The sequence below is a fragment of the Canis lupus genome, chromosome 2 (assembly GCF_003254725.2).
Source record: "Canis lupus dingo isolate Sandy chromosome 2, ASM325472v2, whole genome shotgun sequence".
NCBI classification, from domain to species: Eukaryota; Metazoa; Chordata; class Mammalia; order Carnivora; family Canidae; genus Canis; species Canis lupus.
In genome coordinates this window covers 37,785,451-37,809,615 of record NC_064244.1, presented here as the reverse complement: position 1 = coordinate 37,809,615, position 24,165 = coordinate 37,785,451, and the positions used below count along the sequence as shown (strand labels likewise).

Here is a 24,165-nt window from a genome sequence, read left to right as displayed (position 1 = left end):
GGATAATAGGAATAAGAATGGGATAGGGATTATTAAGTAGGTATGTAACATACTAGAGACTGTGTTAAAGGCCTTACTTGTATTATCTGATTTAATTCTCACACTAGCCTTAGGAAGTATCTATTACTTTTGTTCCCTATATACTGGTAAGGAAACTGAGGTTAAAGAGGCTTGATAAATAATGGGAAGCCACCCACTAAGAGAAGAGGCAAGGTCTCCACTGGTTGAAATCTCATTCTAAGAATTTTAAATAACTAGTCACTGTCTCCTTTCTTGTACTCCAATCCAGCAAGCTGCCACAACAAACCAGAAATAAACTAATTGCAATGGTGATTACCTTCCATCTAAAATTCTTGAGTTAACATGAAATGATGTTGAATCATCAGTCTCTTATGTCTACTGAAAATAGACATATATATAACAACTAAATGTTACCAAATGATTTATTATGATTGGTGCTAAGTTACAATGTATATGAAATGGAGTCATTTATGGAAACACATAAAAAATAGTTGCTATTTCTGTAATTATATTCACACAAGAATCTGAAATATAGTTTCTGGTCTGCCTTTTAAAATATATCCACAGTATGACTTTTTGTAGTCTTCACCACACAATTTTACAATACTGATACTGCACCTGTATCATTTACCATACTAGATGAACTAAACAGAATATGAAAGCAGATAATAGCAAATTAATTTTTATATCATCAATGATTCCAAAGAAAATAGTAGTTTCCATTGGCAGTGAAAATAGATGGTAGTAATTAGCATTTAGATATTGCATACATAGATATGTATGTATATATTTATATGTTGCCTAGGGCCATTGTTCCATCAATAGGCAGTTGCCTTCTAGGTGGACCAATGGTCGCCGAAATGGTGTGCAATTCCATTGGGACAATTAGTATACTATCTCTTATGTCTGTCTCCTCCAAACAAATAGGTAAGAAAATAATACAGCAGGCTAAAATCTACAGTGTTACATATCAAGGTAAAAACAGTTACTGAGTTATTAGAATCACAGTAGTTTATGTATATTTGCTATTCACAGACCGCAGACTTTTTGCTGGATTAACCGAGCTGCTGGAAATTGACGACATGTAGACATGCATTCGTGTGAGTCCATAATTAATGATGTTTATACTGTAATAAGCACATCCATTTTAACACCATTCAGTAAACAGATTCCTTTAAAGTTTGAGCTAAATCTGCTATCACAATTATACACAAAAAGAACCTGTAAACAATTTGACATTACACTTATGTACAAGCAAACTGTATTGGAAAGGAGAAGAGGTAATTTCAGTGGGTGTCACTTGGTATACATCAGTGTGCAACAAACTGACCCAAGTCATCAAGCACTTGAATGAGGTCAGGAGAAAGGAACATGAACAAGGCCCCAGTAGATCACCATTTGATGTTAGTACCAGCAAAATTCAGACTCCTCTGTGTTGACAGCACATTCAAAGCATCAGCAACAGATAAAAGAGGAGCTTGATAATCCCTGGCAAACTGTGTTTGGAGATCTCCAGGTAACCTCATGAATCGGGTCTTTATTTTTATAAATGTCGAGGGTGGTGCTGAAAATATTTAAACATGTTCATATAATTTTGACAAATTATTTTGTTAGGTTCAACCCAGTGCTCTGCTGGTTCTGAAAGATGAGAGGAACAGGAATTCAAATGAGATCATGAGTTCAATTCCTTCAGCCAACACAGATTCTTGATTTTACAGAGTAAGGTCTTCTAAGGGAAGCGAGCTAGACTCCATCACTATTCTAAATGGTGACCCATTTACCACAGATCCCATTAACAGCTTTCGACCAGACTCTCTGAAATGCAAGTCCCTAGGTTTGTGCTCCTATGTTTTAAGAAGGATACCACTCCAGGAATTCATGAATCCATTTCCTTGGATCAGAGACAGGGTAATCAGGGGTTTTAGCACCCCCATTTCTCCACCCTTCATGATTTACAAAAACACACTAGTCTGTCCTTTTATACATTAACCAGAATTGTAAGCAAACTTTGGATTCAACATTCTCCTTTGGAATTAAAAATAAATAAATGAGAGAAAGTGACGGGAACTTGGAGCCAGGGATGAGGTAAATAAAACTTCCCCTGTCTGCTCCAAAATTTTTGGGAAAAACAACCAATCCTTCTTCAGCGTTCCTCAACCTAATTAGAGCATCTATTCACTATAAAATTTATTTTCTTTCATATGCTTTTAAGACCACATCTGCAAGGACCCTACGGAAAAAATAAATGACCATACTCAATTATTTTTGCAAACACTTCTGATTGTATGAGCAAACCGGATAGGATTCCTGGGAGAAGGTTCTGGGAGAAGGAATCTGAACCCCAGGGACAGGGCTTGGAGTCAGACTGCTTCTGAGGGTGTGGATTTGTGTGCATACAAACTGATCCCAAGGAGCACCAGGGAAGCTCTGTTTGCATAGGTTGACTAAAAACAAGTTTCACATTCTCCAAAGTATGGAAAGCACATGGTTATGAATGAAAATATAACTTACCATATTCTTCAGAGAACCCCAATTTTAGTCACTTGGCCATTATGTCTATAGGATGCCAAAACATAAGCAACATTGTCTTTCATTTAACTGCATGTTGTTCCTTCTTTGGGCAGCTATTTTGGTGTCTGTATGAACAGGCTTACAGGGTTATTTGCAGGAGCCTAGAAAGTGTTTGGTTATTATTACAATGTACCCTTAAGCTTTAGTATATATTTACAGTGTGCATATTATAAATTCTTTACTATAGCTTTAAAATAATTAAACAGATAATTAGCTCCACCTACAAAGTGCATATGGCCACAGGAGCCCCCCCCCCCCATTAAAGATGAAGTGAGATCAGTAGTTAAGAATAAATCAAACAACAGTAGGTGAACTACCATTAGCGTAATAACCACAGAATATGTGCTTTCACAGACTTATATTTTCTTATTCTTTTCTTCTTAAACATTGTCATATTCACTTGGTGGGTTTTTTGTTTTGTTTTTTTGTTCTTTTGGGTTTTTTCTTTCTTTCATTTTTTTTTAAATGATGATGTTTGAAAACACATACTTTGAAATTCTAACAAATTGTTGAAATAAGAAAGCCAGTTTTTACAAGTTTGGCTTTCTTTAAATGCACTTTTGTTTGATTTTGTATCTATAGATGTTAAAACAAAGTATTCTAATCATATTTTCTGTACCATAAATATATACACTCATAGTGGGAGAGAATTTTGGAAAACAGAACTATATTAAACTATCTATGAAACCCATTATAAATAATAATAATCCCTTAAACTCAAAATCCGAGTTTCAAACTATGAGATCTGTTTATGTGTGTATACATATGTATAGATATAGATATATATATATACATTTAGATACATGTACACACATATATACATATATACATAAAATTTATATATAAACACACATACACAATGTACATGGGCATACATTCTTCATACACACACACACACACACACACACACACATCTCAATGCAGTCTCTTTTCTGTAGTTGCTTCTCCTTTTTCAACTTGGAATACTGATGATAGTATGCTGGGGGGCAGGAAACCATGGCTGGATTTCTGACCTTTCTTGAACAAAAACTGATTTTGTTTAAAAGGCCCAAAGGTGAAAATAGTACATACATGCATGTATCACACATGCGTGCATAGACACCTATTTAATCTCTCATGAACTCTGCCCTGGTAACCTATAAACAGCACAGCAAGCAGGTGTAGGTGCCGTTGTCCTAACATGGAATCTATCTTGCTGCTTTGGATGTGAACACACCCTTTAGGTGTACACAAAGGTACAGTATTCACACGGCATTTGTTCTGTAACTAACCCTTTGATAGGGCTGGTGTCATAAAGTGCAGTCTACGGTAGGCAAAAGTATGCCTCCAAGTGTGCCTTTCCTTTATCTCCTAGGGAAATGCGTGTCTAATGGAATTTATAATTAAAAATAGCTAATGACTTTCTGGAAGTATGTCAGGCTGGATTCTTCCTGGCTATCTTTTGGTTAGAATAGAAGAAACCAGAAACAGGTGAAATCCAGAGAACAGAGACAAGACATTATATAATGAGGTGGTTAAGCCATCAGACTTGGAGTCCAATAAACCAACATGAAAATCTGGCTCTGCCCCTGTCTAGTTACATTGACCTCTGTAAAAAGAGGACAGTAACAAGGCTTACTTCATTGGGTTGTTATAGGATTAAATGAGATGAGGCATGTGAATCATTTATTACAGTTCCTGGCACATATTTCTTAAGTGCACACACTCCTTAATATACATTATTTATAACTTAATATTTAAATTAGAAATCTAGAACGTGGATCAGAATTACATAGAAAAATAATGTTAGTCTAGAATTTGGATAATCTGAATTCAAGTTCTGTATCACAAATTTGATTCCCTAGTAGATTATAATGCTCATGACAGTGGCCTGTACATGGTAGGCACTCAACAAATACCCATCAAATACATGCATGAACAAATGAATGAATGACTTTAAGTCTCTGGGTCCCAGTTTCCCTTGTATGAAATGAGGATAGAATGTTCTGACCTTGATTCCATCACTGGAATATCAGTATGATAAGTTAAAAGAAAAATGTCAAATATATAAGACACCCACATGTTCTGTGTCCTAATGAAGTCAGTATATACAAATGATATAATAAGGCTCAGTAGTCATACTACTTTATGCTTAGACTCATCACATCTTTGAAAACAAGGGCATTGGGACCACCTGTGTGAGTCTGACAATAATATTTTCCAAGATCTAAGTGTCCTCTTTAGTGAGGGGAGTTTCAACCTTAAGAAACAAAGTACACAGTGAGCGGTTCAAGATGACAAAATTCTTGGCCTGTTCTCAGCACTTTTCTTCCTTTCTTCTTGTTTTATTTCTAAGAGCACCTGTTGCTCAGCTTGAAAAGCATCCCTAATTGTGTTACATGAATGGAAAATGCTCCCAAAGCACTTTCCACCAAACACATGTAGTTGTTATACGGTTGATGACTTCATCAAAGGTATTGTTTTTCTGAGGCAGAAAGCGACTGCCATAGAAGACTGAAACTCAGACCACACACCTTCCCCATCACTACTGAAACCATGGAAAACGGGACCTATTTCTCTCTAAATCTCAGCATCCACATCTGTATAAAGGGACAACTGTATATAATCCCAAATAAACTCTGTACTTATCTAAGGTGCTACTAATTACTATTGTGCTATTTCCTTTTAGCTCTGACCCAGATGTCTTTCTCTATATGGTAAAAAAATGGAAAATTAGAGCCAACCCATAACTCAGGGGTTTTCAACCTCAGCGCTATTGACATTTCAGGCTGTATAATTATTTGTTGCGAGGGGTCTTCTGCATTCTGGGATGTTTAGCAACATCTCTGATCTTTACCCATTGGATGCCAGTTAGTACCTCAGAAGTCAGGGCAATCAAACATGTCTCCAAACATTGCCTAAAGTCCCCCTGGGGCACAAAAATCATTCCTGGGTGAGAGCCACTGCCCTAAGTACACATAACCCACACAAGTCAGAGATGAGTGTTTCCTGAAATTGGTTCTGTCTCTCACATACAAGAATAAACCACTGACCACTGGCTGCAACTGAGAAAAACTGTTAGTGATCACTGTGAATTCTATGTATATTTAAGCTTTCATGCATTCTTTTTCTTTTCTCTCCTTTTCAATTTTTTTTGAGTAAATGCCACTGCTACTAGTGACTATATAAATAAAAATGAGTTTGATTTTTTGCTCAGAAATCTGTAATGCTTGAATCTCACACGAGGAGACCAGCTTTATTCAACCTTGTCAAGCGTTGACACCCATAGTAAAGACAAGCTATTGTGCTGAATTTAAAAGCTGTGAAGCTTTGTAACCAAAGACTTTTTCCACACATTGAGATAGGTTTACCATGGACATTGGCGACTGATGCAACATCGATCTAAAAATTGCACAAGTGTGTATGTACACATTCACACACCCTCACACAAGAGGCACAAGTATAAAGCAACTCTTCTCCACTACTTTCTTGTGCATCAATCCTACGTCCATTTGTGATGGATGAAGCCAACCAGCAGCAGCAGGGTCTGAAAGCAATGTTGATTTTTATCGTGCAAATGCAGTTAAATTAACTAAAGGTCAATTCTAAGAATAAAGTGACAAGATGGAAGAGGTTTCTGGAAAAAGGAGAGACTAAATCTTCCAGTTGGCATATAAATGCTTTTAGAAGCCTGATTAACAGGAAAATCACCACCCCTTGGCCCAGAACAAACCCCTTGAGAGTTGCAGGGCCAGGGCACATTTTTCTTTAGCTTTTTCAAAGTAAATTCCTTAAATAAAGCAAGGAAGACAGTCTAGGAACTAAAAATTCTTTACCCAATAAACACAGTTTGTTCACAAACAGGAGGAACATTTTTTAAAGGTTAGGAAGTTGGGACAGTAAAGGGATCTCACTTGGGAAGTAGGGGGGGAAGCAAGCTAAATCAAATTTAACATTAAAAAAAAATCCTGGCCAAATACTCTTAATTAGCAATTCAAGTTTATTAGTTTCATTAGCCATTCTTCACTTTCCTGTGACAGTTGTCTTTACTTAAATATTCACCAAGGATCACCACAAGCATGTATTTAAGCCACTCATTCTCCATTTCTCTTACCATATGGGAATTTGATCAACCTGTCCAGTTATTCTATTATAGGGGTAGAACCAACTGGACCACTGAAACTCTCCAAAATTGTTTCTATCTGAATAATCACAGTATGGCCTTCCTTTCTGGTGAGTGAGTGGAAACATGTAGAACTTCATCTCCTTCTTGTCACTATGTATGAAATATGGCCATTATTTTGAATTCACCCTTTCTTTCTTTGTATTTATTTTCCCTCATGGGTTTTGCTTGCAGTTTTTAGTTAATATTGGAGTTCAGGATCTTCAACTATTTGAGAGTTTCATAATCCTGTATGAGTCAGATTGGACAAATTTAGCAATCCAATGACTCAGGATTTTATAGGTGAAATGCAGTAAATTCACTAATCATTCCATATTCATTTTGGTGGTGTTTGTACATGCAGTTAGTGGAACCACCTTTGGGGCCATACACACCACCATTAAATTATGGATCATTCTCCAGTTCCTCTGACTCACACTGCACAAGGCATGGGAATGAACAACTCCGCCTGGGAAAGTTCATTTGTTTTTCTTCCTTGATGGGTATCATAAGGATACAGCTCACTCAGAGATGTGTTCCCATCTACCCAGAGTATCCAGAGTAAAAACTATATTGATGCAGGCTTTCAGTTTGGGAAAAAAAAAAAAAACAAAATAAAACAAAAATTGAACACACAAATACACACAAAATGGAGAGGTGGTTGACAGGCAGATGAAAGGGCAAAGGAATAATGGAATCTACTCTGCCCTGGTCCTGGAATACTCTTCTTTGGGCTTTTCCTCTTAAAAAAAATAATGCAAGTTTTGACTTCTTTGTAAGGGAAGGAAAGTGAAAGGAAGTGAAAAGATGTAGACCTCTGCACAGTCAACTCCCCAAGAACAGGATTTCTTAAAAGAAGGTCCATAGATCATCTCATCAAAATCATGAAGGATGTTGGACTAAAATGCAGATTCCTTGGCCCTGCTCAATGTTTCTGACTGACTCTCTGGGACCAGGATAAAGGGATCTGCATTTTTACAAGTGCTACAAATGGTTTTTGTGCATGCTGAGTATTGAAAAACACTGCTAAAAAGTTTGCAGTGGGGGTCACTAGGAAAAGAATCTCCATTCTAATGTATGTTGCAAGATGAGAAATATAGACATTTCAAACATATAAGTTCTGTGGTCGCATCACAACATGGTGATTATTAAAGTTTAAGACTCTTTTCTTTCAGCAGGGGTGGAGAGCAATAACCATTTCATCTAAAACCAGAGAGATGAAGGCAATATCAATCAAACCCATTCCAGCAGGTTTCATTTGGTCTAATTTCTCTGCAGATATTAATCATTGTACACTCCTGTACAAATGACATCTAACTCCATTTTAACTCAGAATACAGAATACTCATTCTGATTCCTTCTCTATTGTGTTATTTTGACAATATAAAAGAATGTAAATAAATTGAAACAGTGGGCCATCAAGATTGCAAGTTGCCAACAATACCAAGACATTAAAGAGAGAAATGGTCCATGCTAAACCGATAAGCATGCAAATTGGCAAAAACATGTATCTGCCACAGAGTCACCAGGGGAAAAAAATAACTCTCTTCATTTTTCCTATGAAAATTGCTATATCAAGTGGGGATGACAAAGAACTCTTCCTAAAAGTCCACAGAAAGACTCTTATTAACTCAAAGATCATCTAGGAAGACCAAAGTTAGTCACATTTTACAACATGATATCTAGTGGTAGAAAATACCAGCACTCAAGTGCTCTGGGTTAAATCACTATGGTAAATACAAAGTTGGAAGGTTAAAAGTACAACAAAGGAAAATGTCTGAGAATCAACGTTTGGCTCCCATTATGGGAGCTGGTGTCAAGTAATTTTGCAAGACACCATACATGCCTTTTCTTTTTCTCACTGGAACATGTTTTGCTTGGCAGAGACAAAGGACAATCAGAGGGGAATCTAAAGGCCAGAGAAGCAAAATAATCCAGAAGGACCAAGAGTTGATAAGAAGATCCACCATGAAGAGCACACATCTGTCCCTAGAATAAAGGTGCCTCTGAATCAAACAGGAGCACCTGAATAAAGAAGAGTTCCATTTGTTTTCTTTTAATAAATGTGTCTCCCTAAAGTGAATCAGGTGGGGGTAAATGGAGCTATGGGGGAATAAAGAGTGAAGGGAACAAGTGATTTGTGCATTGTTCCCCTTTTATTTTAATTTACCACACATACATTTCCAGTAAGACAACTGCCTACAATCACAGAGCATAACACCACTGTGTATTGGGGAAGCCACTTCATTTGGCTGTTTATGACCATACCTCAGTGCAGTGTTTTCTTGGTGGGGGAGGGTGAGCACACCACCACAGTGACCTCACGGTTTTATTTTCCTGTCTTCCCCTTTCCTGCTGAACAGGAAAGCTCAATGGGTAGGAGGACTCGAGAAATATATTCCTGACTCCAGGAGATCCACATACCTGTAGACCATGACCTCCCCAAGGTCACTGGAGTTTAGCATTGCAAGATTGAAGGAGGAAACCTAAGTTAGAATTCTATACATATGTCTCCTCATTCATTTGATCCATCTGATGCTTTTAGTTTCTTCACATCAGCAAATTATGACCCTCATCATAACCAATATTCAAGAAGGGAACCACATACGTTGTCCTGTCCAGAAGTGAACTAAGAGTTCTGAAAACTTTTAAATTTGGGGAAGCAGGTGTGAATCGGGGTCACTGGAGCATTTACTCTTATAACTCACTTACCATTAAATCATTCCCAGTGTGGCAAGCCACCTAGACCTCACTTGATAACTTTACTCAAAGTAGGACTGAAGGTTTCCATTGACTTGGTGCCTCCTCAGAGCTTTTCACTGAGTAGGTCTGTATTCATCTTTATACTAACAGCCACACAAATAAACACCTTGCTGTTGTCTTAGCTCTTTGGAATATCTGGAGTGGGTGTTGGTCTAGAGCTGGCCCATATTAAAAATGTTATTATTGTTTTAATCAGATTTCCTACCACTTGCTTTGCTCACAAGGAGGCATAAGGAGTACCAAAGCAGAAAAAAAGTTCACGACAGGTCAAGGGACAGAAAAGTATGCCATGAACATTGTCTTTGCATTGTTTGCTCTCCTGTGTAAAGCAGGCAGTGGAAGCAGTGAGTTGATCGACATCTTCCTCCTTCTCTAGTTCTTACTGGTGTATCTCTATCTTAATGCCATTAGAGTTAGGTCTGAAACTTAAGGAAGTTGGAGATGATGCCAAACTCCAACAGAGCCACAGGCATCATCTGACTTAAGTGAGTTTGAAGATGTTTAATCTCTATTCTACTTCTTCTTGACCATTAAATTTTGTGATTTTTTTTTTTTTGGCAGGATCCTCTATTAATAGAAAGATGCAGTATTAAGACACACTGAAAGAAATGAAGACATATTGGTAGGGCTTTACAAAACTATGCTTAGCTAAGAACAAATGCCTGCTAATGGATTAATTCATAAAAGAATCACTTAAATTCCTAAATGATGATTCTCTTGACAACTCAACTCCACAGATGAACTTTCTTTTCCACTTAAGTAGAACTTTAAATTTCATTTGAGCCTCAGGACAAGAAAACATTGGCTGAGTCTGTTGCCCAGATGTGAGGGCAAGAGTCACAAAAATTCAGGAAGATACCCATGTACTAATGGGCACTGATAATAGGAATCAAGAGAGAACCTCTGACATAATAAATGTGTGTCAACAATATATTTCAAGAGAAAGCAATTGTTCGTTATTTTTCCCTCCTACAGACATCATCCAATTGCCTTTATTACCTGTGATACATATACACATACACACACACACAATAATAATAATAATAATAATAATAATAATAATAATAAAACTAGGCGTGCTTGGCACACAGATAGTGATTGACAAATTATTTTCTAAGTTCCCACTGAAATGCAAGAAGAATGCTGAAAATAAAGACTGGTCTTTTAATCTTCATTTACCACAAGCCTATGAAAGAGCTATTGGTACATTAATAAAATACAGTCATATGGATAGATGGCTAGTAACAGCTTCTTTTTGGCTGTGTCTATACAGGTCAAAGATGTATTCAAGGAAGACACTTTAGAAAGCCAAAATCTTAATTCTGAAGCTTTAGTTATCTAGTTGGGTTGTTCACAGACACTGGGGAAATGACAGCCAAATCCCAGCATAGGCACAGCCAAATCCCAGAACCCCACAGACAAAACTGGCTACAAGAAAGTAACAACGCAGCGCTGTAGTTTTAAAAAGTCATGAGAAATTATTAGGCGGTGTGTGGAATACAATTCCCTCTTAAAGAAACAAACAAAAAGCTGGAGCCTTATTCAAGTACTGTGTGTTGTTCTTACTTCTTCAACTCCACAGGGATGTGGAGAACTGAATATGGATCACATGAAAAGGCCACACCATTAAAACATGGGCAGTAAGGACTCTGAAAACATTGAGGGAAGGAAGGTAACTCAGCTCAGGGTAGAGAAGGCTGAGCGTGGGGTCACTGAGTCATAATTTTTGTGGATACGAATGTTTGTTTCTTTAATACAAAGAATGTTTTACTAGGTCTTCTCACCCTCTCCTAGTGCAGAGGAAGAGCAAAACTGTAAAATGGAGCCTGAGGGTGTTAATTTCAAAATAAGGAAGACAATTTGTTGATGACCAGGGTTACCCGATGTTGGAAAGTGTTGCCAATAGAGGCTGGGAAGTCTTCCCGGAAGGGTTTTAAGAAAGGAGCAGAGGCTCATCTGTCTAAAGTAGTCTAAGAGAATGCTGCTGGGAGCAGGGGTGTTCCCCTTCGGATGCCCAGGCCCTGGGGACATGTGCACTGTGTGTATGTACAGACATCGTTGTGCTTGTGTCGCACAAATACTCATGCATACAGCGTCGATATAAACTGGCACATAATAGATTTCAGTGAAAAGTCATATAAATCTGCCATTTCCCCCCTTACCCCATAAACAAAAGGGAAAAGGAAAATTAAAAAATCCAAGCATATGCCATTGGGCCAGATCTCTTTCTACCATATTCTCATTCAAAGGAGGGAGGTAGAAGATGAGAGAAAAACCCAGTTTGGGATAAAGGACTCCCAAAGCCTCTCAGCTACTCTTCTGTAGCTGGCTCTCATTATACATACGATACTCAGCACACGGTACCCAGTTAACAAGCAAACGAACAAACAAACAAAGGAACCAAAAGAGATTTTCTTATCATTCCACATCTGGAAAGAAATCTACCCTGTGGATTCAAATGTTAAGGTGAACTAGGTAAATAGGCAGTAGTATATCAATGGGCTACTGTGTTCTAACAAACGTATTGTTAGTTGTTACTTTCCTTTTCAAATACGAATTTCGTTAGGAGGTTTATTTCCAAATGGTCACATGATTCATTCCTTCTCCCACCCTGGCCCTCCCCTATAGATGATACTTCCGCAAAAGTTCAGATTGCCAAGGATGTTTTCTCTCAGGGAACCGATCTGGGATTTTGATCTTTAGGAAATCCTGGATGCATTTCTCCAGCTCCTCCTCAATTGAGAGCTTTTCCTTAACGGCTTTTTTTTTGCTGCTCATGTTCGACTCCCTGGAGCCCGAAGTCAGAGTCCGGAGCAGGTCACTTTTCCGCCGCATCTCAGACTGTTGGATCAGCTGCACAGGGCCCTTCTTGATGGGACGGTCCAGAGTCTGGATGTTGGTCTGGCGTGTCACAGGCCCACAGATGACCGTTTCCTGGGGAGAGCTGGCCTCAGACTGGCTGTCACAGCTGGAGGTGGAGAGGTCGTTGCAAGATGTGCCACTCTCCCCTTCCTTGTCCCCTGTGGCATTCTTGCAGCAGCAGTCGCAGTGGGAGGGTGACCACCTCGAAGGCTCACCTGCAAGCAAGCACAGCACCCAAGGGTTAATGCCAGCTCAGCCTGGAGGAGTAGCACAGCACCTGAACACATACACACACACACAAGTTTCCACAACCATGTCTTACAAGAAGTGAGAAGCACACAGGGTGGGCTCTATCATGAGTACCCGAAAGTCAAGTGCACTGAAGGGAGAAAGCTCAGGACAGTATGCTGTGCTTAAGGCCATGGGCACTGCAGTCAGCTACTCAGCTACACCATTTATTAACCCCGTCACCTTGGAAGTCTCCTTCCATTCTCCAAGTTTCCATTCCCTCCCCTTGGAGGTGAGGATAATCACTTGTCTACTCCTTAGAGTTGTAGGAAGGATTTGGATAAATCGAGTGAAATTCTTAATGCAGTACTTAATGCACAGTCAACTCTCAATAAATGCTACTGATTTTACCATGGCTGATGCTAAAGTCAGATCCAAAGCACCACATCACTGCAGTCCGGTACAACAATGGAAGTCTGTGAGAGTCTTACTTTGTGCCAGCCCCCATCTAAGCTCTGCACACCCATCAACTCATGGGAGACTCGTGACAACTCTGAGTAGCTCTACTGCTAGATTCCCTACAAAGAGACTAAGACCCTGAGAATTTAAGAAACTTGCCCTAATTTGCACATTTCATAAGTGGCAGAGTTGAGGTTCAAATGCAGATTTCCCAAATATGACAATCAAAGCAATTAACCATTTGTTTTCTTCGATTTGCCTGACTGTAAAATTCCTGCTTTTCTTTAAAAACAATGTTCAGGGTTTAACTTCTCTCTGAAGTGTCTGTTTACCCCTCTTCAGAGATATTTATCATCCCCTCCCCCTGAATTATGGTTTTGTTTTGTAAGTGCCTCCATTATTGCACAAACCACATTTTGTTATAATTCTTTTTTACTTTATTCATCTCAGCTACTCACCATGAATTCCCAGAAGTGGGCACAGAGAAGTGCCCATTGTTGCAATTCTAGCAGTTAGCTCAGAGTATGGTGTAGAAACTCAATAAAAGGGTGTATCCTAATAGTAACTTTTAAGTACCTGGATCCAGCCATACCTGAAGCTGATACTATCAGTGCACTATTAAGTTACATGATCCACTATTTCATTTTTAAGCTAGTGTGAGTTCTTCTCTCCCTATTTCCCTCAGTCTTGATTCACAGCACTGCATTCAGCTATTTGGAGACAGACTCATTTTTCAGATACACAGTTGATGGCTCCTTGAACTAGAAAATCCACAATTATGGTACAAAGCAAATTCCTAAACATAAGTCACTTCTCCCAGCTTTCTATCCACTGAACATTCAGTCTTCTTAGAGTCATGAGCTTGATAGCATTTACTCATCAAACGTTATATGCTAGGCATTTCATATAGTTCATTGCATGTAAGCCATAAGAAAATAAAGGAAATGAATCCCCTTTATGATGCTAATATTGAGGAAAAGGATAATGTAGTGTCTTTATATGTTTAAAAGGAGACCCAGTTTTGGTTTGTGCTATATCTTACTTTCATAAATGATGAATCACATTATAATAAGCTCCCACTTTATTGCCACCTCTAATTTGGTCAAAGTACAGGAAATTTAGAATGGAAACTATTAGGAAAGCTATGCCTTGTCTTCTTGTAAAAGGCCTGTCATCTACATACCTAAATGATTTAAATATTTATAGAAACTTACACATTTTCCAGAGGGAGTAAAAAAACGTCCCTGTATATCATAACTCCAAAATTATCTCTAAAGTATACCCACTCTTTCAAACCACTTTTTAAAATGTGACTGAGTAATCATTGTATTTATATACCCATTAAATGAAATGCAACAATCCAATTAGCCAAAAGGAATCACCACGGCAATAATGTCCTACTTATCCCAGGCTATTACCAATAAATATCTTCCATGCAGCAGGGAAACTGCTCAACATGTACCAGCTGGTGACTGAAAATATCAGCAAGAGGAGATGTTTTGTCTGCCAGCCCAGATTCTGAGGGTATCATTTTTCTCCTTCTGATGGCAGCATCTGCCTCTACCTCTCCAACCCAGCCATCCCTATGCTAATATGACTCAATGGAGAAATGGCTCTAATGCATTGGGTCAAAAACAAGGTAATCATATCAACCCAGATCTGATCTAGTTTGAGTCTTTATGAGAAACGTTCAGAAAATAACCTAAGCCTTAAATTTTTTTTTAAAAAAGGAGAGGAAAGGGGAGACAGAAAGGAGAAGAAGAAATACATGCTGAGATATGCCTGTCCATTATCTTAAAACAGATGACAAACTATTTTGGCCATAAATCCTGCTGAACCATTAGAAATGCAAGCCTGTGTTTTCCTCCCCAAGAGCTACCTTCCCCATGGTAAAGTCATTTCATTCAGTGAACTTGGAGGAAAACCTGAGGCTTTTCTAAAAGGTAATCTAACAACACAAACTCCATCATGGGAGGGAGCTCTATGTGTTTATGTGGAAAGCTGCACACAATCTTCCACTGCACCCAAGCCAAGAACCCAGAGCGGATGCAGCTATCTTCCCTGAACCGCTAGGATGATCATGGATTTAAATGTCAGCTGGGATCCTCCAGCTTCCAGGCAAATGGAAATATTACTTTCCACTTATTCTAGGCGCTATCACTATTAAAGGGAAATTGAACAGCTTCATTTTAGTGAAGCCTGTTATACTACCACATGTTTCAATATTTAATGAGAGCATTTAAATGTTTTAACATTTTTGGCAAGACAATTCATAAGAAGGCTTCTGAAGTCTATATATTAGGTTGAAATCAAGGAAGAAGATGGTATGAATCCAGCTAGAGGTGCTGTGTGAAGAGTCATCATGAAATGTGAAAAACAGTCAAATGTGGGAAGATAACCACTCTGTTTCTTTTTGGGAAACACTGTCTGTCTCATTACCCTCTTCCCAAGAACTTAACCAGAGCAGGGGTTTTAAACCACAACAGAGAAGTACTGTGTGTGGGGACTGAACCCGTTTGCCCTTGCAGCCCCACTGACGTGAGCTCCCCAGTCCCGGCAGATGTGGAAGGATTTGTGAAAGATCAATTCTGTAACTCAAGCTATTCTAGAATCCCCTCAATTATAGCAAATTATGATCTCATAAATACCTTGGTACTTCAAATGACAATATACTTTTGCTCCCAATTGGCTGAGGTTTCAATACAGGCTGGAATAATTCTCTCCATTTGAAGAGAAAATACATTACAGCCGATTAGCCAGATCCAGGAAGAAAACCATTTCATCTCAAGAAAAGTCTGATTTATTGATATTAAAAAAAAGCAAAAAAAAAAAAAATCTGTCTTTTGGGACACCTGGGTGGCTCAGCAGTTAAGCATCTGCCTTTGGCTTGGGGCTGATCCTGGAGTCCTGGGATCAAGTCCCACGTTGGGTTCTTTGCATGGAGCCTGCTTTTCCCTCTGCCTGTCTCTGCCTCTCTCTCTATGTCTCTCATGAATAAATAAATAAAATCATTTAAAAAATCTATCTTTTGAGGGGTTTATTAATGTTGCTAAAAGTCAAAGAGTACAATAGTTCTACTTTACTTTTAAATAAATCATTGCAGGCAGCCCCAGCGGCTCAGCAGTTTAGCGCCGCATTTGGCCCGGGCGAGATTCTGGAGACCCGGGATTGAGTCCCATGTGGGGCTCCCTGCATGGAGCCTGCTTATCCCTCTGCCTGTCTCTCTCTCTCTCTCTCTCTCTCTCTGTCTCATGAATAAATAAATAAAATTTAAAATAAATAAATCATTGCTTAATTTGTCGGATGTTATATCATTCTTGGTGCCTGGCATATAATAAGGGTTTGATAACTGATGAATGAATGAATGAATGAATGGGCCAGACACATATGTTGAATCATATCAAGGTCATAACATAGAAGCACAGATTGTAGGCTTCAGAATCAGGTCCCACAATTTGTCAGTTTGGATAAATTTGGTCAGTTACTTCATCTGAGCCTTAATTTCCTCATCTAAAAAATAAAGCTAATAATAGTATTTCCCTCATAGAGGTTTTAAAAAAATGAAATGAGACAATTAATGTAAAGGTGCTTCATGGTTTGAAGCACCTAATAAGTGTTCCATTCATTTGTACCTCTTTGCTTTATTGAAAGCCAGGCACTAACTTACATAAACAATACAAACGAGAAGCATGTTAGATAGGACAAGTATGTTTCTCCCAATAAGCTCTACAACCAACTCTTAGGTCTGGCTGGGATATCATGTGAGGAAGGACACTGATGCTGAAACTGGACTCATCATGACATTTAGTAATATCTGGATTCGGTGTGGGAGTGGAGAGGAACCACAAGCACCGGGCAGTGTCTGGCACATGGCATGTGATCAGGGGACAGTTTTAGAAAGAAGTTTCCTTCACCGTGCCGAGCTTAGAATTTTATAAATGGATGAGTCCACTGAAATAAGATTTTACTTGAAGACACATAAAATAAATTTAAACCCAGAGCTGGGAGTATTCTGTATTTTGGATTAAATAGGGAGGAGCAGGGCCCTCCATCACCCTAAATCCTTAAAGCTCAAATCTTCCAACATTTTACAAGTTGGAAAAATTGAGGACCAATCAGGCAAATTGCGTGATTGTACGTGGTCCCTTTTGACTATAGCCCTAACTGCACAAATCCTTACTGATAAAGAAGGAATAAAAGAGGAAAGACTACAGAATACTTCTCCCCTATGAAAAATTCAAACCGAGCTGAGTGAAACATGACTTAGCAAACTCACAAAGTGCTTATGCATTTTTAAAAGAGGCAGCTCTGCAATCTACCCACACTTCAAATTCTCCACCTGCTAATGGTTGTGAACACAATGCACATCATTTACAGCAACAGCTGGGAAAACTGCTTTCCCCTGTCTTCTCTGTCAATGATGTAGGAGCCTGCCAGTCTGGGAGCTAGGTGGCCAGATCTAATTTATTGAGCCTGCTGAAAGACTTTCTTGGTATCCCAGTTGAAAAGTCAATAATGGCCAAATTGATGTTTTTATAATTCTGCTAACCTTGGAAAAGATATTTCATAGTAGAGATTGGGAATAGGCAGGCTGTGCAAACTTCTGAGAAAAATACCTTTTCCAGCTTGGTAATCATCCTTTTTTCCTTGCTTTTCCACTCATGGACATTTGGCCTTGGATGGGGCCAGCTGGGGCTCCTCATTAAGAGGTGGAAAATTTGGGTAAGAGCAGACAGTTAAATCATTCATGCATCAGTCAGTGCCAGTCAAGAAAATAGGCATTGCACCTGTAATCTTCAAGGGAGAATTTAATATAAGGAACTGGTTAAACAGGTATTGGAGGGATGAAAAAGATGCAAAAACATAGCACTGAAGAGACAAAGATAGTGCTATACCACATTTGGGGCTGAGGAGACAAATCAAACGAAGATGGGGTTATTAGAACCTGGAAGCTTGCAAGAGACACTCTGCAGAGGTAGGACCCAGGCATCTGAGGAGGGCACACTGCCTGGCGGTCCTGGCATCTGAAGGGCCTTGCTCTGCAGAATAAAGAACAAAACAAAACTGGGACCTGGGACCAACTGCTTCTGAGGTAAATGAGGCTGAGTTGATGCTGACGAGCAGCAAGCAGACAAGGGGCCCTCGTCGGCTCCATTCCTACAGCCTCCCTCTCACAAGCCCCACAGCAGGACAGAACCCAAAGGAAGCCCACTGGGCCAAGGCCAAGTGTGGCCAGCTGAATTTCAGCCCCAGTATCACGAGGCAGAATCAAGAGGCGTGGGCTTGGGGCTGAGAGACAACAGCTTAATAAGAACACGCTGACCCTGCCAGGGGTTGGAAAGAAAAGAAAAACGTGGTACTTGACCTGCTAGAACAGGGGCTCTAACACACGAGTCAGGAAATGCAAACAACAGAAAACTACCACGGAGTTCAGTTCTCACCCTGCTGCCCTTTCTTATACCTTAGGGTTTGTATTTACTCTCTCTCTGCCCAGACAGTTCTGTTTCCGATGTTCACCTGTTTAGTTCTTTTCTGTCCTCCAATGCTCGGCTGCAATATCGCTTTCTTAGGGCCTCACCTCTATCTCCCAACCCGACCAAAGCCAGTCCCAAACTCCTGCCCACCTCTTTTGCACCACTGTTATGTGTGATTATGGAGGTGTTTCTATGTTTGTTTATTCAGTGTCTGTTCTCCCACACTTGACTGTAAGGCCCCTGTTCCCTTCTGGCACACTCTAGGCCACATACAGACCAGGGTTTCAGGGCATGTCATAGCAGATGCCCAGGAAACATTGGCATGAGAAATGAATGGGAGAGGAAATGGATGATGGTAGAGAAAATAAATTTTGGTTTAGGGTGTGTGAAAGAGGCAGTAAACCTTCCTACACACACACACATACACAAAGGAATGAAAAATCTGACATGCAAAGGTAGTCAAATTGGAAAATATTTAGGCATACCACTGGGTGTGTGACAAATTTGCCGACCAGAAGAGTTAACAGCAAGATCCACTGGCATATCCAGAATTGAATAAATGTATGTATATGCTTGTGTGTATACACACAAAAATAATTTTTGATTGATCATCATTCAATTATTTATTGATATAAAAAATCCTTAAAGACATTACACAACTTCAGGGGAAAATTAACTTTCCTAACCATTCAACCATGCTCTCTATTCATATCATTTTCCAATTTGGTGAGGCTCAGTCATATCCGCCTGGCTCAGGATTTTCTCTCTGAATAAAACAACATGATAGTTTGCATAAGGCAGGAAATCCTGCATTCTGACTTCCTGGCCTGCTGCCTTGCTCTTTCAACGTTCCTGGATGACACACTAATTTCATTTTCCAAGGTCTTTTGCCCTTTTCTTGCTTTCTTCATCTCCATTGTATTTCCTCCTCCTGGTCTCAGCATTTTTCTGTTAAGATCCTACTTAGTTACTCCTGCCCCAAAAGTCCTCATTTCCCTGTTTCATAAGCAAGTCCCTCGGCCCATCCTGATCTCTTTTCATATCCGGGCTTCCAGCTCAGTCACTCCCTTTTACATTTTCTGCACCAATTTTTCACAAGCTTGAACTAGTCCAAACAACAACTCCCCATAAAACTCTTCTCAATCAATATCTCAAGGTCTTTTGTCTCTTAGAATGAAATGTACATGTAATTATTATAGGGTTTGTTTTCCCCTATTTTTATTTTTTATTCATGAGAGACCCAGAGAGAGAGAGAGGCAGAGACATAGAGAGAGGGAGAACAGACAGAGGGAGAAGCAGGCTCCCTGCATGAAGTTTGATGTGGGACTCGATCTCCAGAATCCCAGGATCATGACCTAAGCTGAAGGCAGATGTTTGACCACTGAGCCACCCAAGTGACCCTATTCGTTCCCTTTTCCAATAGAAATATCTCTTTTCTTCCTTTTGTGAACTACCTCTTTTTGATTCCATATGGTCCCAAAGGAACTGTCACTCATGCTGCCATGCCTGGCCACAAGAGGAGGATATCTAACCCGTATCTGAACTTTCCATGTCCCAAGCATGGGGCCCAAGTTGTATGAATCAGTCTTCACTGAAATTCTCCCACTGGAGTTTATAGGTAATGTATGTTCTATGATGTGGGATGTTGTAAAGCCAGGGGAATATCAGTTCACTGGCCATCTTGCCTACAGGTGGAAGAGAACATTCATGCACAAAGAAGCCCATCTAGACAGGCAAAGCTGACCACAGTCAAGAGACAGAGCCCTACAGTATCTCCATGTTGTCTCAAGTTGGCCCCATTCCTAGGCTTATAATTTCATAAGCCAGAAATTCTCTTTGCTTAATCTAGTGCGAGTTAGTTTTGCCTTAAATATGGAAGAGTCTTGAACACAACATCACATTCATATAAACACTTAATGTCTAATTTACCTTTAGCATCCTCTGAGCACTTGGTAACTCTGGCACTAAAGTTGGTTGGCTCTTTAGGGACAGATACTCTTACATGGCTAAACTACTTTAGAGGTAACTAGTTTCTTTTATGGAATGGTACATCGTCTCTAGACTAGTTCCAACAAAGTTGATTAAAATTCTCAGGAGATATATTCAGATTCTCTGTTACTGGTTGTACACAGTCATTCTAGTAGTGGATAACAGCTGTACTTCCAAAGCCAGAAACTTAACATAATAATATAGATATAAACGTTGAGGGTCCCCTTTGTGCTGATTATTGTGCTCAGCACTTCATATAATCTTCATAATATTCTATGAGGTGGATGTTATTCTTTTGTTTTTATGGAAGTGGAGATTATTGCCCAAAGTGGTTATTAATTACCTGATCCAGTTTTAGAATGGACAAGTGACAAATTGAGAATTCCAATCCCAATCTCTTTTAATACAAAGCCTCTGCTTTTTGGGGGGACACGATACTCAATATTGCAAGAGTTTTCTACCAGAGATATTAAAAATTCTAATAGGCCCAAAGGGTTGAACTGTTGACTTTCAGACATGATAGCCCCAGTGATTTTAGCACTTCAGCCACTTTTAGAAGTAATCAACTAACTGAACAACTAACTGAAAATCCATAGGACTTATATAAGAAATCTTAGCTCTGTTGGCCAAGCCAACTGGAAAGAAGTGAAAAGGATAAAATGAAGGATGAAGTGTCATGGGTGCTCTTCCTGATGTGTGCACAAGCCATCTCCCTCCACCATGTTGCAATGCTCCCTCCACCGTGCCATCAATGAGGCCCTGGTAAGACCCAGCAGTATTTGAAGTATGCACTCAATTCGTGCAGGAAAAAGAGCTCTTTGTCAGTTAATTAAGATATAATAGTGACTAATACTGCTTAATGAATTTTGAACAACCAACCAATATGTGATACCTCCTCAAAAGGGGAAAAATCGAAACCTAACAATCTATGGTTTATTGGCAAATGCAAACCCAAACTTCTACTGATCCTGCTGGTAGAATTAAAAAAAAAAAAAAAAAGCCAAATCAACCCGGAGAAGTTGTTTAAGGGTTATAGAATCCTGTGAATTTTAAAAGAATCACAGATGGGATCCCTGGGTGGCAGCGGTTTGGCGCCTGCCTTTGGCCCAGGGCGCGATCCTGGAGACCCGGGATCAAATCCCACGTCGGGCTCCCGGTGCATGGAGCCTGCTTCTCCCTCTGCCTGTGTCTCTGCCTCTCTCTCTCTCTCTCTCTCTGTGACTATCATAAATAAATAAAATAAAAAATAAAAAAAATAAAAGAATCACAGATAACATTAAAAAAGTGTCTTAAAACATTTATAAATTATAAACTACTTTAAAGGGAGTTAGGTTAACCAGAAAACTTTGGACAATGATAAGAGCAGCCAACCATGAGAAGGGCCTGGATGATGGTTCAGAGCTCATTATGAGCAGGCCTGTGCAGAACTTCAGAGTATGAGAACCAGAAAGGACCTCAAATGCCTCTGAGCACCCTTGTTTTATAATGAGGAGAAAGAAAGTGGCCTAAGAATAACATCAGAGCTGAACTCCTAGTCTGGAGACCTGTCTGGGACCTTGCCAGAGACACACCTCAGAAGGTGTGGAGCTCTGTTGGCAATATCACACCCAGCTAGAGAGGGTTTCATGTATGGACAGTCTTTCGTCTGGGGCGGGAAAGCTTACAGGAAGAGATCACTGTTGCGTACAGTCAAGAGAACACAAGACAGAAGAGTCTGGAGGAAGCAGATTCCTGCCATATTACTACATGCCTAATGGGGAGGGACAGAGAGACAGACATGGAGACAAAGAAGGAGGGAGCATGAGTGGTACCTTTAACTGATGATGATGCTCACCTAGGTTTGCACGTATGCTAAGCCACACATAGGGCCTGGCACTTTACCTGCACCATCTCACTGAATCATTACAACCAGTGAAGAGAGGTAAGTCATTACAACACTTAATTCACACCTCCTGAAGATGAGGCTCACTGGGCATACACTTGCCTAGCTTTCAGGAAAACTCACATTCTATCAGAGGGATTTACTCAGAATCTCACAGGCCTTATTTTAAAGTGTATGAACCCACAGTGTAAGAACAAGTCTGACACCTCAGTGTGAATTAGTTCATCACAATGCTTGGACTTGACAGAGGAAGCCTAGGTATTCACAAATGGCATTAATGAAAGATGAGAATGTACCACATGTCATGTGCAAAACTAAGTGCTTTACAAATATTTTATTCTAACAACACTCTAAGGCAGGGTTTCCCTGTTACTGACATTTGGGCTGAATAATTCTTTGCTGTGGGGACTGTCCTGTGCGTTGTAGGATGTTATGGGCAGGCCATCCCTGGCCTCTCTCACTATCCTCTACTGCCTTCTTCAGTCAACACAATTCAAAACATCTCTGGGTATTGCCAGAGATGTCCTCTGAGCAGCAAAATCACCTCTAGTTGAGAACTGTTGTTCTAAGGTAAAGAATATTCAAAAAAAAAAACAAAAAAACAAAAAAACAAAAAACAAAACAAAACAAACAAACAAACAAACAAAAGAATATTCCTATTTTATGATATTTATGGAACTGAATTCTACAAAATTTGACTAATTTGCCCATGAATCACAATGGTGGTAAAAGGTGAAACTACAATTTGATTTTTGGTACATCTGACTCCAAGAGTCTTACCTGTTCCACTGTTATACTGTGATGCTCCTGTAAACACTGCTTTTCTGAAAGGAGCTTATGAGGCAAAACCAACCCTCCCATTCACAGTAAGTTCCAAAAGAAGCCAAATGCAAAGAAGTGAAGAAAACGGAGTTGCCTTTTCACCTTTCATAAAATGGAAAACAAAACAAAACAAAAACAACACTTCATCTTCACCAGGCTATCCTCAGATAACAGAATAAGAAGATTTACAAAATTTAGCAGCTTTGTCTGAACATGTTATCTCTGCTAATTGGCCACTGGTTCAGTCATTCTTTACATTAGGATTTCAAAATGGGACAATGGTGGCTCTGCCCAATGATTTTCCCACATAGCTCTAGGCTATATTAATCACCACGTAATGATAAGTATCGAAGTTAAAGTGAGTATTTACTACATTCCAAGTGTTGTTCTGTACTCTCCTTGCAGGAAATCTTATTTGAGATTTAAAAATACCCCTGTAGAGCAGGCTTTACTGTTACTCACATTTTACAAAAGCGCTAACTGAAGGACAGAACTGGTAAACGACTAACCCCAGAGTCTTAAAGAGACAAGCTGTGATGCAGGCTTGGAATTTCCATAACAAGGCAGGCAATAATTAAAGCCTGTGGTTCAGTACTTGGGCTTTACAATCAAAGAATCCTGAATGGAGCACAACTCTGCTGGTGGCTTGCAGTTTCCTCATCTAAAAATGTTAGAAATAATACTTTTCTGATAGGAGGGTGAGAATTAAATGCTATTTGTCCATAGCATGCCTACAGTGCCTAGAATATACTCAATGCCCATTGAACAATGGGTTTTTATTAACGATAAATGATTACTTTGATACCTAAGTTGGCAATGCTGATAGTAGTTACCGTCGTGAAATATTTAAAAGGTAATTTCAATAATGACAACTTGACAGGTAATTTCTTGTTTCTTCTGCTTTTCTTTGTCTTCCTATTACTTAACCTGGATCTCTACTTTCTAGTCTTAAT

The 24,165-nt window shown here is 39.4% G+C and overlaps 1 protein-coding gene across 3 annotated transcripts in view; it reads right to left on the bottom strand.

The window, feature by feature from the left end:
• Positions 1 to 429: 429 nt before the first annotated feature.
• Positions 430 to 24,165, bottom strand: part of KCTD16 (potassium channel tetramerization domain containing 16) — a 260,521-nt gene continuing 236,785 nt past the window's right edge. For all 3 annotated transcript variants that reach the window (XM_035714043.2, XM_025445223.3, XM_035714041.2), the window contains one exon: positions 430 to 12,573. In XM_035714043.2, coding sequence (XP_035569936.1) covers positions 12,119 to 12,573 — 455 coding nt within the window. In that variant the 3' untranslated portion in view covers positions 430 to 12,118. The remainder of the gene's footprint in view (positions 12,574 to 24,165) is intronic.